This window comes from Sceloporus undulatus, chromosome 3, assembly GCF_019175285.1.
Source record: "Sceloporus undulatus isolate JIND9_A2432 ecotype Alabama chromosome 3, SceUnd_v1.1, whole genome shotgun sequence".
Taxonomy (NCBI): domain Eukaryota; kingdom Metazoa; phylum Chordata; class Lepidosauria; order Squamata; family Phrynosomatidae; genus Sceloporus; species Sceloporus undulatus.
The window spans coordinates 191,036,603-191,052,458 of NC_056524.1; the positions used below are offsets into that span (position 1 = coordinate 191,036,603).

At 40.6% G+C, this 15,856-nt stretch overlaps 1 protein-coding gene across 7 annotated transcripts in view; it reads right to left on the reverse strand.

Moving 5' to 3' along the window:
- The window catches only part of EDRF1 (erythroid differentiation regulatory factor 1), a 51,008-nt gene that overhangs the window by 12,744 nt on the left and 22,408 nt on the right, over positions 1-15,856 (reverse strand). For all 7 annotated transcript variants that reach the window (XR_006102881.1, XM_042457598.1, XM_042457600.1 and 4 more), the window contains 6 exons: positions 15,013-15,163; positions 13,141-13,329; positions 11,610-11,810; positions 8,519-8,737; positions 6,257-6,480; positions 5,668-5,826 (listed from right to left, as the gene is read on the reverse strand). Coding sequence is in view for 6 of the 7 variants with exons in the window: in XM_042457598.1 (XP_042313532.1) it covers positions 5,668-5,826; positions 6,257-6,480; positions 8,519-8,737; positions 11,610-11,810; positions 13,141-13,329; positions 15,013-15,163 (1,143 nt within the window). In the remaining variant the exon portion in view is untranslated. The remainder of the gene's footprint in view (positions 1-5,667; positions 5,827-6,256; positions 6,481-8,518; positions 8,738-11,609; positions 11,811-13,140; positions 13,330-15,012; positions 15,164-15,856) is intronic.

Here is a 15,856-nt window from a genome sequence, read left to right on the forward strand (position 1 = left end):
CAACCACCATCTTGAGGGGGAGAGAGGCCTTGCAATTTTATGTATTGTTTTGCAATTTTACTGTACACCGCTATGATCATTGCGGAATAACGGTCTATAAATAAAAATTATTATTATTATTATTATTCTTGGGCAGAAGGAGGATCAGTCCACAAGAAACATAGTTTCTGACCAGTGCATGGGGAAAACCCAGTGTTTTTTATGGACTGCTCTTTCTGGCTATTCAGAGAAAGAGCAATTCTCATATCAAGCTGTTCATCTACTTGCCTGTAGGACTAAAACGCAGGACTGGAACATGCACATATGCCCTGCTCAGATGCCCTTGCCCATCAATGAATGCTGGAAATGCTGCTGGCCTTCATGGACTGAAAGCAAAGGCCTGTCCAGCACTCTTTAACCATGTTTGAAGTTACAGAGCTCTTGTAAGTGTGAATCTGACTTTATCAGGGGTCCCAGTCATGGGAGCTATACAAGTACAATCAACTGAGCACAAGTAGAATACACATATATTCAAGTGCTTGAAAGCTTAAAACTGATGCTACTTGTCAGCTTATACTGGATTCTGTCTAGGGTTATCTCCATCAGAATCTAGTGTTTAATCCAGATCAGGGGTAGGCAACCTTTTTGAGCCGGGGGCCAGGTTGCTGTCCCTCAGACAACTGGAGGGCCAAAGCAAATAAATAAATAAATAAATAAATAAATAATTTAAAAATAAATAAATAAGTAAATAATAGAGAGTTATTCTAGCCCAGTGATGGCGAACCTTTTTGAAACTAAGTGCCCAAACGCAAAGGTATCTCTTCACTGGGTGGCACTGGGTGCCAGGGACGGGACTTCCTCCCTCTGGGGGCAAGGCATTCTGGGGAGGGGCATCTGCCCTCTAGGGAGCAGGACCTATGCCTTCTGGGGGTGGGACTTCCAGGTAAAAACCCAAGGCACACTCTCTCAGCCTCAGACTAGCAATAATAAATCCCCCCTGAAGAAATTTGCCAGGAAAACCACATAATATTTTCTGCTTAGGGTCACCATAAGTTGGAAGCAACTTGTAGGCACCACACACACAAGTCACACTCTCTCAGCCTTCAGCAAACCCAAACCTCATGTGAAGAAAATCAGGGTTGCCCTAAGTTGGGAAAGACTTGAAAGCACACAAAAATAGAGGCAAGCCACACTCTCTCAGCCTCAGAGGATGCCACAGCAAAAAGGAAAAAAAATACTTATAAAACCTTGTCAAGGAAACCCTTAGGTCACAGTAAGTTAGAAACAACCACAATCCTGCTCAAAATCAGGGATCTTTTGGACAGCCTCCTGGACAGAAAAGCCACATATAAACCAAATAAAATAAATAAAATACAAACAAATAAATAAATTACTGTTGGTTATTCCCAACTAAGGGGAAAAAAAACATTCAATCAATTGCTGAATGAATACTGAATGAACAAGTAGGATTCCATCAAATCAGTGGCTCCAATGTAGCTGCAACTACACTGTAGAAGTAGCGTTGTTTGAGACCACTTTAACTGCCAAGGCTCTATCCTACAGAATCCTGAGATTAGTAGTTCTATGAGGCACCAGCACTCTTTTGCAAAGAAGGCCAAAGTAAAACTACAAATCCCAGCACTCCAAAGAATGGAACTACAGGACTTAAAAATTGGTGTCACACTGGATTATTTCTACAATGTAGAATAGAGGATGATAAAAAGGAACCAGCATAGTGGTTTGGCCATTGGATAACTTTGTAGACAGGGGTTCTCATCCCAGCTTGGTCATGGAAACCCACTGGCTCACACTCTCTCAGCCGCAAGAGATGGTAAGGGTAAAACCTAAAGAAAATGGCCAAGAAAACCCCACTATAGGGTTGCCACATAGGTCAGAAAGGACTTGAAGCCACACAACTACAGTAACAACAACAACCCTTTACAGCTCCCCCTTGGACGTAGTGGGGCAGAGTCTGCCCCCATATATATATATATGTGTGTGTGTGTGTGTATACAAACACACCCACACAAAAATACACACACACACACACACACACACATTTATACACCCACACATCTCTTTATATATAACTTTCTCCAAGGAAACCCCATGAAACCCACTGGGAGACCTTGGGAAAATCACATTCTCTCAGCCTCAGAGGGAGACACTCACCAAAAAACTTTGTGCCAGGGTTGGAAATAGACTGAAGGTGTACAGCAGCAACAACAACAACAACAACAACCTCCTCACCACTAACAGAGAGCTGGAGGGGGAGGAGAGTGGAGGCACACAACTGCATGACAACAACAACCCTTTACAGCTCCCCCTTAGACTTAGTGTGCAGAGTCTGCCCCATATATACATACACACACACACATCCACACCTACTCACTCATATATACACTCACACATTCATGCCCACCCACACATATATACACAGAAACACACATGCATACATCCACACCCATATATATATATATATATCCCACACATACACATATATACACCAACACATCTATTTATATATAACACACACTCTCTCTCTCACACACACACATGCACACCCACCCACAGATATATACATATACATATAAATTGGAAACGACTTGCAGGCATACAACAACAAGCATTTTAAAAGCACAGAAGATACAGAGAGGCAGCATGGTTCAGTGGTTTGAGTTGTGTGCTTGGAGACCAGATTTTGAAGCCCTGCTCATCCATGGAAACCCACTTGGTGTTCTTGGACAAACCACACTCTCTCAGCCTCAGGAGGAATCATGATAAACCTACTCTGAAAAACTTTGCAAAGGAACCTCCATGATAGGTTCACCTTAAAGATGCCATTGTCCGAAACGACTTGAAGGCACACAACAACAACAACTCTGTCTGCCCCTGAAAGTTTGAGTCCCCACTTGGCCATGGAAACCCACTGGGTTCCCTCTTTGGAAAATCGCACTCTCTCGGCTTCAGGAGAAGACAATGGCAAAGGCAAAAAAAAATCCCCTCTGAGGCCCAAAACATAAAGCAGAAATAATCCAGTTTGAGCCTGCTTTAACTGCCCTGGCTCAATGCTAGGGAATTCTGGGAACTGTAGTTTCGTGAGACATTTAGCCTCTGTCAGAGAGCTCTGGTGCCACAATAAACTACAATTCCCAGGATCCCTTAGCACTGAACTAAGGCAGTTAAAGCGGTCTCAAAGTGGGTTATTTTTGCAAAGTGTTTTGGGCCTGAAAGCCCCATGATAGTTTTGCCTCAAGGTCTCCATAAGTTGGAAATGGAGGCACACAACAACAACAACAACAACCACGTGGCTGCCTTCTCTCTCTTACTTTTACTCAAAGGAGGGGAAGTGGGGAGGGGAGGGAAAGAAAAGTGGGGCCAGAGCTTTTGTGTGTGTGTGAGACAGAGAGAGAGAAGGAGAGAGTTGGAAGCAAACTCTGGGGAGAAAAGGGTAGAGGCGGCTGGAGGAAGAGGAAAGCAGAAAAAAACAGAGGAGAAAGAGGACAAGGAAGGAAGGGGAAGGCAGGGGTTTCTCTTCCTTCTTTCTCCTCCGTTTTTTCTCTGCCTTCCTCCTCTTCCTCCTGCCCCCGCTGCTCTACTGGACTGGCCCCGGAATATGCCTCCAACTTTCTCTCTCTCTATCACTCACACACACACGCTAGCCATAGGCAGGGGTCCGTTTTCTTCTTCAGTGGGAGGCCGCGCTGGCTCTTTCCCTTCCCCTTGGCTGGGCCTCTGCTGCCCGGGCTGCATCCCATCTTCCTCGCCCAGGTACTTGCTCTTGGGAGGAGCAGCCGAGGAAGACGAAGATGGGGAGGAGGAGTTCCTGGAGGCTGGACCCTCGCCTCAGGGAAGGCACCGCGCCACCGCGGCGGCAGGCGGCGGCAGGACCCGGCTGGGGCCGGTCCCAAGGCCTTGGCGGGCCACATGTGGCCCGCGGGCCGTAGATTGCCTACCCCTGATCCAGATAGAGTTGCCATCAACACTTCTCTTAAGCATTCTTAAGTATTGGAATTTCAGGATATTTACACGGGAAATAAGAAAGCTCTTTGGTACTATTTTAGGCTATTTATTATATGCAGTTATAGATATATATGAAAATATTCTCCTTAATGAAAAACACAGATATGGCAATGATGGAGCGCTCAACTTCATTACATTTTATTACACTGCACTACATGTAAGGCATCATGTATTCTGTATAGTACATCATATGGCCATCAATATGCTATCCTCTTATCAAGTCATTTCATAGGGATCTTATTTCTTTATTCAGCTCTTTAACAGGTTTGGTGATACAGTCAGCCCTCAGTATCCATGGACTTGCAATCAGAGGATTCAAGCATCTGTGGACGGCAAGCCCCTGTTCCCCCATGGTGGTGTATGCATGTGGCCACGCCACCACTAAGCTCAGTTGTCCTTAATGGTAGTGCAGCTGCGTGCATGTGCTGCCACTGGGGATAACACAAGATTGAGTATGGACAGATTTTAGTAACTGCAGAGGGGTGGGTGGGTGGCTCTGGAATGGATCCCCGGTGGATAGCAAGGGCCACTGTACTTTACATGTCTATGAATGTGACACTTCTAACACAGGGCCTGCAGGGATAGAGAAAAGGAGTAATTGAAAACTGCTCTGCTGATAGAACCTCAATTGAATAAGAGTGTTTTCTATCAACAGACATGTACATACTAGAAATGGTAAAATGTTCCACAGGAAAGGCCTTTGCTCTGACCCAACAAGATAATTCTTATATTAAGAATGTGCGGTTCTTGTGCACCTTCTAGCTGTTTCCAACTTATGGAGACCCTAAGATGAGCCTATCATGGGGTTTTCTTGGCAAGGTCACCCAATAGGTTTTATGGTTGAGCTGGGAATCAAACCCTGATCTTCAGGGTTGTAATGCAACACTCAAACGCTATGCTATGCTGGCTCTCTATAGAACTTGCTTTTTTTTTTTGCAAGCCATCAGTGTTTCCCAAGTGCAATACAAAACAATTTTGCAGTGTTTAATTAAAAAAAACAACAAAAAATAGGCAGCACTGCTATTCCTTTCTTTAAGTCTGTAAACTCATATATGCATGTCTTAAGATGGCTGGTTTTGGACTGAGGGTTTCAGAATCTAGGTATCAGTAAAACAGTATTTCCTCAGGATAATTATGAGCCAAAACAGATAGTCCCGCCTGAGATTGTCTTGGGTGTGGAGTTTACATGCACCATGCCCCCAAACTGGACAGATGCCAGGCTGGTGATTACCCATCAGCTGGCTTCTCTCCCACTTAGGGCATGGAGCTCAGATGCCACTTTCCCCAGAGCCGGCTTTGGGGGAGGAAAAGCTGGCTCTTTGGGAGAAGGGGTGGCTTTGTTTTGTTGCTAAAATAACTGGATCTTATCTGCTCCTTTTTGGGGCAGAATCTGGCTAGATTGGAGCCAGGCATCTGTTTGCCCTGGCCCCAATCCACCCTAAAAGGGGTGGCTTTAAGCTGCCCTTTTGGTCTGTCTGTATCCCCTCTAAGAGCCAAGATGTTTGGAAAACACTATACTGATCATACTGGAATCCATCATAAATGTTTTTTCTAGTTATCTGCTCTATATATTATTATTCTGAGATACCTTTCCCCCTTCTCTAGGCACCCTGCATCATAAATCATTGGTCAATTTTCAACATATAATGAATTCAAATATGCTACCTGTTCTTGAGCTTTCCTGGATAATGGAGCATAATCCTGTAGCAGAGTTGCCATAGTAAAATAGGTAGTGGACAGTTCCCAGTTGACAGAATCCCAGACAGCTGGATGAACCTCTCTTTTACCCAGCGATCTTAAGGCCTTCAGATAGTAGTTAATAGCCTAAAAATTCAATTGTGAAGTGAAGAAGTGAACATTTTTTTATATTGATATCTGTCTATGTAACTCACGCTAGGTACTGAATACTACTGTTAGGTTTGAGTACTGGATATTGGGTTTGTCTACTGGCATTCAGTGAGCATGAGATGGCATGACTCATTGAAAAAAACAATAATGCTCAGTAAAGTTAAGGGCAATAAGAAAAGAGGAAAACCACAGAACAGACGGACTGGCCCAATAATAAAAACCATGAACCTGATTTTACAAGACCTGAGTAGAGTTGTTAATAACTGGAGCTCTTGGAGGTCTCTCATTCATAGTACAGCCTACATGACAGCAACCATGTACTTTGGTAGAACTCTACAGCAGAAAAAAATAGTTCTACCTAGGAATTGGAATCAATTTAAGTATAGGGTCAGTAGAAGTTATTAACCTTATTATAGTAAAGAGCCTCTTCAGGGGAAAATTCCCTTTTAAAGTCTCCTCCGGCAGCACAGTGAGCATGAGCACAAATCCGCATAAGTCTCCCCATGTTACAAAGAAGCAGAGCAGAGTTGGTTGCATCATCAATAGATTCAAAATTTTGGATTCCTTTTTCAAAAAATGAGAAACTCTTCTTCCAAAGTTGCTGTTCTGCTGCAGATACCGTTTTGTTCTCTAGTACAAAGCAAATGAAAAAGGGTCTGTTTAATTCAGTCCAAAATACTAATACCATTACTTACTGAGCAACTGCCTAAAACAGTGGTTCCCAACCTTTCTAATGCCGTGACCCTTTAATACAGTTCCTCATGTTGTGGCGATCCCCAACCATACAATTATTTTCATTGCTATGTGCAAATATGTGTTTTCCGGTGGTCTTAGGCGACCCCTGTGAAAGGGTTGTTGGACCCCCAAAGGGGTCCTGACCCACAGGTTGGGAACCACTGGCCTAAAAGCTGTTCAGGAATTTAAGTAAAAATCTTCCCTAGACAAATTTCAAAAACAAGATGTAAATCTATTTTCTTTTTTCAAGAGACTGTTTAATACTTTTTACACAAAACAGTTACTGAAATGTGCGTTTTGGAAGCTTCCTTTTTTTTCTGATGACTGCCCTTATGAGTTCACAACATGTACTTTTTTGTTGAATACATAATTTTCATGTTGACTACCAGCAAAAAGTCCATTCTGCTATTCACATTGCCTGAAGATGTGTTGTACACGAAGGGCAAAAACATAATTTTATATTGCTGATACGGAAAGCCTCACAAAAGCCTGTTCTTTCAATTCCTCAAGAGTTGTCATTCACATATAAAATAATCCTGTTTTTATCCTCAAAATGTAAAATTGTGATATTCTAACATAGATCCAAGAATCATACATTGGCAGTCAGTTTAAATTTTACTTTGAAAATCTCGATTAGTAACTACTTACATAATCCAACTCTAGAATAAAAGTTTTAGGGTACCTCTACAGTATCAAAATAATGCAGTTTTGACACTATTTAAGGGTTGTAGTGCCATCCTATGGAATCCTGGAACTTGTATTTTAAAAGTCTGTAAAACTTTAGCCTTCCCTTCCAGAGTGATGTTGTCTCTACAAATCCCAGGATTTTGTAGAATGGTGCCATGGCAGTTAAAGTACGGTAGTGTCAAACTATTTCTACATATGGATGCACCCTTACTGAACCTTTTCTTCAGCAGCTAAATCGGGCTGACCTATTTCTGTGAGTCTACTGCCCATACCCCTCCCTAAAATTAACAGGCAATAGGGTATACTATTCCAAATCTGCTGCTGAAAATCAACAGTGGAGAAGTCGCACAAACCAAAACCCAAAGTCAACTGTTTCACTTTAAATACAATTTTTCCTTTTAGGAATGATGCATACAAGTCAATTTGTAAACATACCATGTGGGGAACACATGGCTTGTTTTGAAGAAAAAATGTAGACTTCACAGTGAAAATTGCATCTTTTCAATGACAAATCCAACTGCAGCTGAAGCAAAAGACTTTTGAAAACCCACAAAATGAAGGCAAACAAACTGAGCTGCCTGTTGCCCATCCAATCTAGATGCCGATGGCATCATTATCAACCATATAAACAGCAAAAAAGATAAAATACTCATCTCAGTACTGTTAAGATGCCTTCATTTCCCACCCCCACCCCCATCTTTTCTTCCCCTCCCCAATTCAAACAATTATTCACAAGTGCTACTGCCAAGCAACTGTACAGGTCAGAGCAGATGCGATGGAGCTTGCCTTTTAACTATGATGAAATTACTGCACAGGGATGTGGTTATGTGTACTCTCTCCCTCATCTTCCCTATTACCATGTATACAAGGAAAAGAATAACAGCAGCATTAACATTAGCCATTTTTACCATTACCAATGGTTCTAACTTAAACCCTGATTTGAAACCAGCTTGACATTTAAGAGAAGAGCCAGGGAAAAAGCAAACTCCCACAGGCTATTTCCAATTCATTTATTATGCTTGGCGGCAACTGTGCTAGAGCCGTATGATCAAAAAGGTTTCAGGGTTTTTATGTCAATTAACTTCAGACTATGTAGAACAGTCTCCAAAGACCACATTGGCTTTTTTGTTGTACATCAGTCACGGATTAGATGACCATCACATTTATCCCCAATTATATGATCTTTTGTGATCATGAAAAGTCCCTCACTTACAAATTAGTTGTTGACTGAAAAACATATACTTGCCCACTCTTTCACTCTGTAAAGCAGCAGCTTGATTCATGTAAAATACTCCAATTTCATTTTGGATGTTGCCCATTCTCTTCAGTACTTGTGTATACTGCTCTGGATTTTGCTCTCTTAAGTTACTAAAAAGCAGAATTTCATTAGCTGCCTCATAGCATTTGCAGCTAATTGAAAGCTGGCATTCCAAATCTGTAGACAAGTCAGTAGCCCAAGAAAATACTAGAAGAGAAAATTCACACACATTAACTGGAAGTTCTTGCCACATCCTTGTTTCTTTTTATTATTTACACACACACATACCAGAAACAATGTGGCAATACCTATTTGAGACATTTCTTCTGTACCTTTGAATCAAAAATTCTATTTTCACTTTTAAGTGTAAAAGAGCACTTAATAATTATTTTTAAAGAATTGTATGATTTTAATTTAATTTAAAAATTCTATGTTTTGAAAGCAGTTGGAACAATTGGTAGCATCTAAGCTCCAGAGGCTTTTCAGTCCAGGCTTCAGGCCTGACTGTGAAAAGAGAGTACTACTTTGATCATCTTGGTTCATGATCTACATTAAGAACTGGATAGGGTGAGAATGTCTCTTGCTTCGGCCAGATCTCATATGGCACCATTCAATAACAATGACTGTGGTATCCCAGCTTGTCTAACATGGGACTATGAGGCACAATTTTATAGTGATTCTGGTCTTTTGATGGGAATTGCAGTCTAACACCATAAGGGGGACAAAAATTACCATCCCTACATTAAATTCTATGAATCACACAATCAGAGAGTTGGAAGAGGCCACAAGGGCCATCCAGTCTAAGCTGTTCAAGCTGTAAATAAGTGTTACACTGAAGTTGAATTCAGACAAACTGCAGCTGAATCCAGACATGAAAGCAATAAAAGACAGACTGAAGAACAGGGATCAATTTGGTTAAGGTTAAAGACAAAGATCCGCAGTTCGGGATTCAGTCTGAATGCTGATGGTCTGGTAGTGGTCAGGGCTGCAGACATTCTTGAAATGCAAGATCTGACCAAAATGGCATACGCTTTAATTATACAGTGGGCCCTTCTCTTATGCGGGGATCCATTGCAGACCCCCCCACGTAAGAGAAAAAACGCATAAGCTCAAGCCCCATAAGAAGTAATGGGGCTCATGCCTGGGGCACAGGAGCCTTTTTTCGGCATGGCTTCCAGCACATACTGGAAGCTGCGCATGGCACACCTGCGTATGACATGGCCGCACTGTATCCAGTTGTGAATACTGCAGCACATGCTTTGTGTGGCTACCTTCAACATCTATCTGGATATTTCAGTTGGTCCATAAGGTTGTAACTCTGGAGTGAGCAATGTGTGCCCCATAGGTTACATGAGTCTAAACACATAGCAAAAATGTCCCCATGCCCTTTACAAAGTCTCCTGTGGGTTAAAACAGCCCTCTAGACTTGAACAGTTGCCTAGCCCTGTATTAGCTAAACTGATGGAGGATAGGCGCAAGGAACATGTGTGCTTTTTTGTTAGAAGAACTTCACTGGCTACTCATCCTTTTACAGCATAATCTATATTATTCAGACTGATTTTTGTTTTTTAAACAGATTTAGTTGTTGAAGTTACTTTTAACTTGCAGTTGCTCTGTATTCTTTTGTACTAAATTGTTTAGTGATTTGCTTTTATACTTTAATTATTTTGCATATATTGTCACTAGCTGCCTTGAACGGAAGAATGAATGTACATTTAATAAAATTATATATTTTATATAAGAGATTTGACAGCTGAATATGCTGTCTGAATTTAAAAGAGCATTAAAGACCAGTCTCTTCCAGCAGCTTATCCAGATGATTTTTAAACTGTGAATTTTAAATGTGGATTGTGTTAATATGTGTACATCTTATTTGTCCTTTTAAAATTTATGTGTATTTTGAATGATGTGTTTTATTTAACTCATGTTGTTTGTTAACTGTTGTTGTGTCTCCTCATGATTCATGGGGAGAGGCAGCTTAGAAAAATATTATGATGATGATGATGATGATGATGATGATGATGATGATGATGATGATGATCCTTTTCCTCCTCCTCCTTTATATTTATATGAAGTCAAGTTTAATTTTGTGGCCTATATTTCTAAAACACTCATGAATGAACCACCTGTTTTTCAAAACAAATACACTCACTATTTCTAAAAATAAAATTGTAAACAACAACAGCTAGGCCATGGACCTTGCTAGCTGATTAGCTTATACACCATTACAACTGCAGAGCTATTATTCATTTGTCATGTTGGATTCAGATGTTTCGCAATAATATATGTTAGCATTTAAAATATATTGCTGCTGGGAAAATGTGATTCTTTCCACGATCATTTTAATTCCAAAAGTGTATGGGGGAATGCTGCAGCTGTATCATAGCCATCAATACAAAATTAAACTAATATTTTAAAAAATACCATACCTATCTCCATGCCAAATTAGCATGGATTCAGATGAGCAACCCTGCTCCATAGATTCAAAAGGGAAAAAACATAGGGATATAGGGGTACACAAATTAATATTAAAAATCTCCACTTCACATGCTCTTACGCACATGACGTCCACACCGTCTGTCTGCTGGACATGTGTAAAGAGCTTTTCTGTGGGAGGCGTGATCCTGCCCCACCCAAGTGAGGGTGAAGCCCTACATTCAGATAGTGTTAGGTACAAAGGCTGGGCTAGCCTTCATGGCCACACAAACCCCTACCTCAAATGCATGTAGCACTTGGCACTGCAAGAAGGGGCATCCTCAGAAACCAAAACTCACTGTTCTTCAGGCTTTTCATTATGCCTGGCCTCTTCCACACAGTGGCTACCTGAAATTACTGGCAGAAGATGAAACTAACACCAAGGTTCTCCATTTGTTTTCCTGAATGGTAAAATTTTAACTCATGCAAGTGCTCATGTATGCCAAGGGCAGCACAGTGAAGCCCTTTAAGAGACCAGAAGAAGGGGGAGGGGATGGATTCAGCAGCATGTCAAAACCCTTCCATCCCAAAGTGCCCATTTTTCCATGCATTATAAGTATAGTCATCCTCTGAAGCTCTAATTCAGATGATAGTTCATTATTACCTTGGCAGCTGGACTCTCTATGAAGGCTATGCAGTATTTCCTGATCTTCTTTTGTCTGATAATTATACTCTTCAAGATATGCAGCTCTGTTACTTGCATTTTGGGCCAGCATTAGTTGGATATCACCACAAAGAGTTAAACTCTGACAAAGAAATAGGAGTACTTCAGAAAGCATGTTCGTGCAGAGGCAGCAATAGGTATCTGGTTATGGGAAAAGTAAGACAGAAAGTGGTGAACTCTCGAAGCTAGAATGTGTTTTTGGTATGAAGCTACACAAAAAAGAACTGTGCCTTAATCTTCTGACTACATTAATGAATGTATCAACATCATCATCTGACTCCTTGCATAGCTTCAAAACTTCAACTCAGGCTTTACATGTTCTCAAATTCTTTCCTAATGACAATTGCAATAGGCTAGAGTAACTGTTTATTCCTAAATTGCAGTTTACTTGGTCCTTCTTTAGCTTTGTAATTCAGCAAGAGAAAACTTGCATCAATATATTTTAAAGTATCTTAATATCCCTTAAGGCATCTGAACTCTCCAAGAATTTAAGTTTAGGAGGCCCAAACATTTGCAAGGTGCACTTTATGTACACAGACACATCTGAGTACTCAATATTACATGAAATGCTGCTACACTCAATTAATGTGGCATTATATTTAGTGAAAAACATTTAGTTCCAAAAAAAAAAAGAGAATGATCAGGCTCTCTTTGGAACTTTTAAAGACTACAGTATTAGGTAAAGCCAAATTTGTTGAGTTTTTAATAACAGAATTAAAAATAATTTATGCATTGTCAATTATCAGTTACCATATATACTCGACTATAAATCAACCTCATGTATAAGTCTAGGGCAGGTTCTGGGACCAAAATTATGGATTTTGCCATGACCCATGAATAAGTCAAGGGTAAAACTTGGAGGCTCCTTCAATGTGTGTATATGTGCACGCAGCAAGAGGGACTCTAAGTGAGGCTTTCTGCTTCAGCGTTTCAACTTTGATTCCAGTCTTCACTCATCCAACAGCCAGTGCAGGTTGGAGAGGGACTCTGTTTATTTAACAGCAATTAATGACCCAGGACTCTTTCTGCTTGGCTCAAGAGAAAAAGAAACTCTCTCCCCACTACATGGGGAAATCTGAAAGAGTTGCTATCACATTACCATACCGACCCGTAAATAAGTCAACCTGGGATTTTGTGGTCAATTTTTGGGCATAAATTTTTAGACTTATAGACGAATATATACGGTATTCCCTATACCAGTACAACAATTCTCCATACCAATACAACACAATGAACTTATGAACACTAATGGGCTTCAACCAGTATTTGAACAAACCACAAAGCAAACTGGCAGGACAGAATCATACAGATGGGAGAAATGATGACTCCAACATACTTTTTGTAAGAAGAAAACCTGGTAAGACACAGCCTCTTAAAATCCCAAATAGCTACAGACCTTAGGAAAATTGAAATGGACATAAGAAATAATAATTATTTTTCTAGTACCTACAGTAAAAATATTACAACTTACCATGGCACTGTAAAGCTAGTTTTATGTACCGTAATGCTCTTCCATATTTCTGAAGATTCACAGCTGCATCAGAGAGGACGTAATAAGCCTTTGAAGACTTCAAAATCAGCTGAAGCTTCATTTTGTACTGCCAGGATCCAGGGATCATTCCTGACTGGCTGGAATGTTTAACTTCCTGAAATGAGCCCACTGTGGTTTTAAAAAACACACCAAAAACCAATTAATTCATAATAACCTTGAAGTTAAGTATTACTGATTCACATTCTGCAATCTAATTATAAGAATATATTGGTGCTCACTCTATTCTGCTCTTCTACTATGTTTCCAATTACAGTGGTACCTCGGGATACGAAATACCCAGGTTACGAAATTTCCGAGATACGAAAAAATCCCATTGGAAATAATTGTTCCGGGTTACGAATTTTTTTCGGGTTACGAAAAAATTTTTTGGTGCTTTTCGGCGCTTTTTCGCACGAAACGCGGCTTTTCCCCATTAGCGCCTATGGCAATTCGGCTTACGAAGGCTTTTCGGGTTACGAAAGCGGCCGCGGAACAAATTAATTTCGTAACCCGAGGGAGCAGTGTATCTGCAATAACCTAAACTCATGAAATAAGTTTTTAGATTAAAAAATAATGTTGGTCCACAAGGAGAAAACATCCCACAATTAGGGAATACAGTGGATCCTTGTTATACGCTGGGGTTTGGTTCCAAGATACCCCGTGTATAACAAAATCCGTGTATGCTCAAGTCCCATTAAGTATAATGACATAGCAAAATGGTGTCCCTAATAAAAAATGGAACATCAAGGTAAATTTATACTTTTTTGGAACATTTTCAAACCGTGTATGCTTGAATCCGTGTATAAAAAATCCGTGTATAAGAAGGGCCGACTGTACTTTCATTAGGACCAACCAGAACATCATAAAAACGTGCAAACAGTCAAATACTCCAGAAACTTTCATTAGAGTAGGGAGTACAAAAACAGCTTTTGCCATCGGCCGAGTCCAAAAGTTAGACCAAGGGTTCTAGCCATGAAATCTACAGTCAGGCTGAGGACTGATCTCAAGATGGAAATGTCAGACTGATTCTTTCAACACAGCATACTGTGACAAATAAGCATTTATGAAAATAAAGTTGGCTGCATCCCAGAGAGTGATCTTCTCAACAAGCCACAGCAATTTAACACTGTAAGTTGTAACAAATATTTAGTTCTTAAAACTGTTTTGCAGCAATGTATACAACACAGCAGCCAGGAAACACCAGGATCAGAATACTGTTGGTGCACTACACTAGTGGTTGAGCTTTTTCTGGGGTCATGCAGCAGTGGTGAGGGAAAGCACACAAAATCTAAAGACTCTGAGCAGTCAATTCCTGAATGCTTTACTTCCTTAACAGCCACAGTACCAGCATTGTCTTTCATTCTGCCACCACCACCTATGCTAACATTAGGCCCCATACAGACAGGCCAAAATAAAGCTGCTTCGGGTCACTTTGGAAGTATGCTGTTTAAATGTTGCATGCGGCCTAAGACTCTGGAAGCCACGCCAAAGCCACGATCCAGTCCTAAGGACTGGAGCACAGCTTCGGCACAGCTTCCAGACTCTTAGGACACATGTATCATTTAAACAGCCTAACTCCAAAGTGACCCGAAGCAGATTTATTTTGGCAGTCTGTATAGGGCCTTCGTATATCGATAGGATTCTGTCCTAAAACAGCAAAAAGCAATAACAGCAAATAAAAAATAGCCACCAACCATTATTTAACTACAAGAATTACAGCCACTTTGAAAAACAAGCTAGTAGTAAAATTTACTCAACTATTAATTTTACCAGCTACAGAAAACTATGATAGCGGTGCGAAGACTAACTTACTTTTATCTAAAAACAATGCCATTTGTTTTTCAAGACACTCGGCACCAACCCCTGTTGATTCATCTTCATATTTTAATGGAATGGGAGTATTAGGGTCTGCTGCAGGAAGATCACCCTCCTTTTTGATGCTACTGTCCACTGATTTTAAGCCCTATGTTAGAAAAGAAAAGAAAAAGAGAGATTTTTCATTATTTCCAATTGGAAGGGGATATTTTGTCACCCCCAGGGGTGATTCATGCTGATTTGGTAAGAGCACATATATTTATGTAGGTCCAAAACATGCTGCAGGAGTGATCCACGTTGAGACCACTTTGGCTGCCCTGGCTCAGTGCTGTAGAGTCCTGGGAATTGTAGTTTATTGTGGTACCAGAGTTCTTGATAGAAGCGGCTAAATTTCTCACAGAACTACAGTTCCCAGAATTTCCTGGCATTGGGCCTGGGCAGTTGAGGTAGTCCTGGGCTAGATTATTTCCGCAGTGTATTTTGTACTATAATAATGAATCCTATTATGATTTGCCAAGATGATGATGATGATGATGATGATGATGATTATATTTATTTATAAAGTGCCGTAAGTCTACACGGCGCTGTACAAAACCAAGTAAAATCAAAAATATATAAAAAGCCTGCCTATGGCACACAATCTAGAGAGATTAACATTCGAGATTACCTCTCAAATGCCTGCGTGGTCACAGATGCCTCTTCAGAGTTTTGTATAGACAATATTGTATTCTGTCATGGATAACTAACTTAAGTTATACAGTTTAAAAAATTATGAATACAAGGGACAATTTTCTATATAAGCGAAAGCCTCTGAGATGCCTAAGCAAACAATATGGGAAAC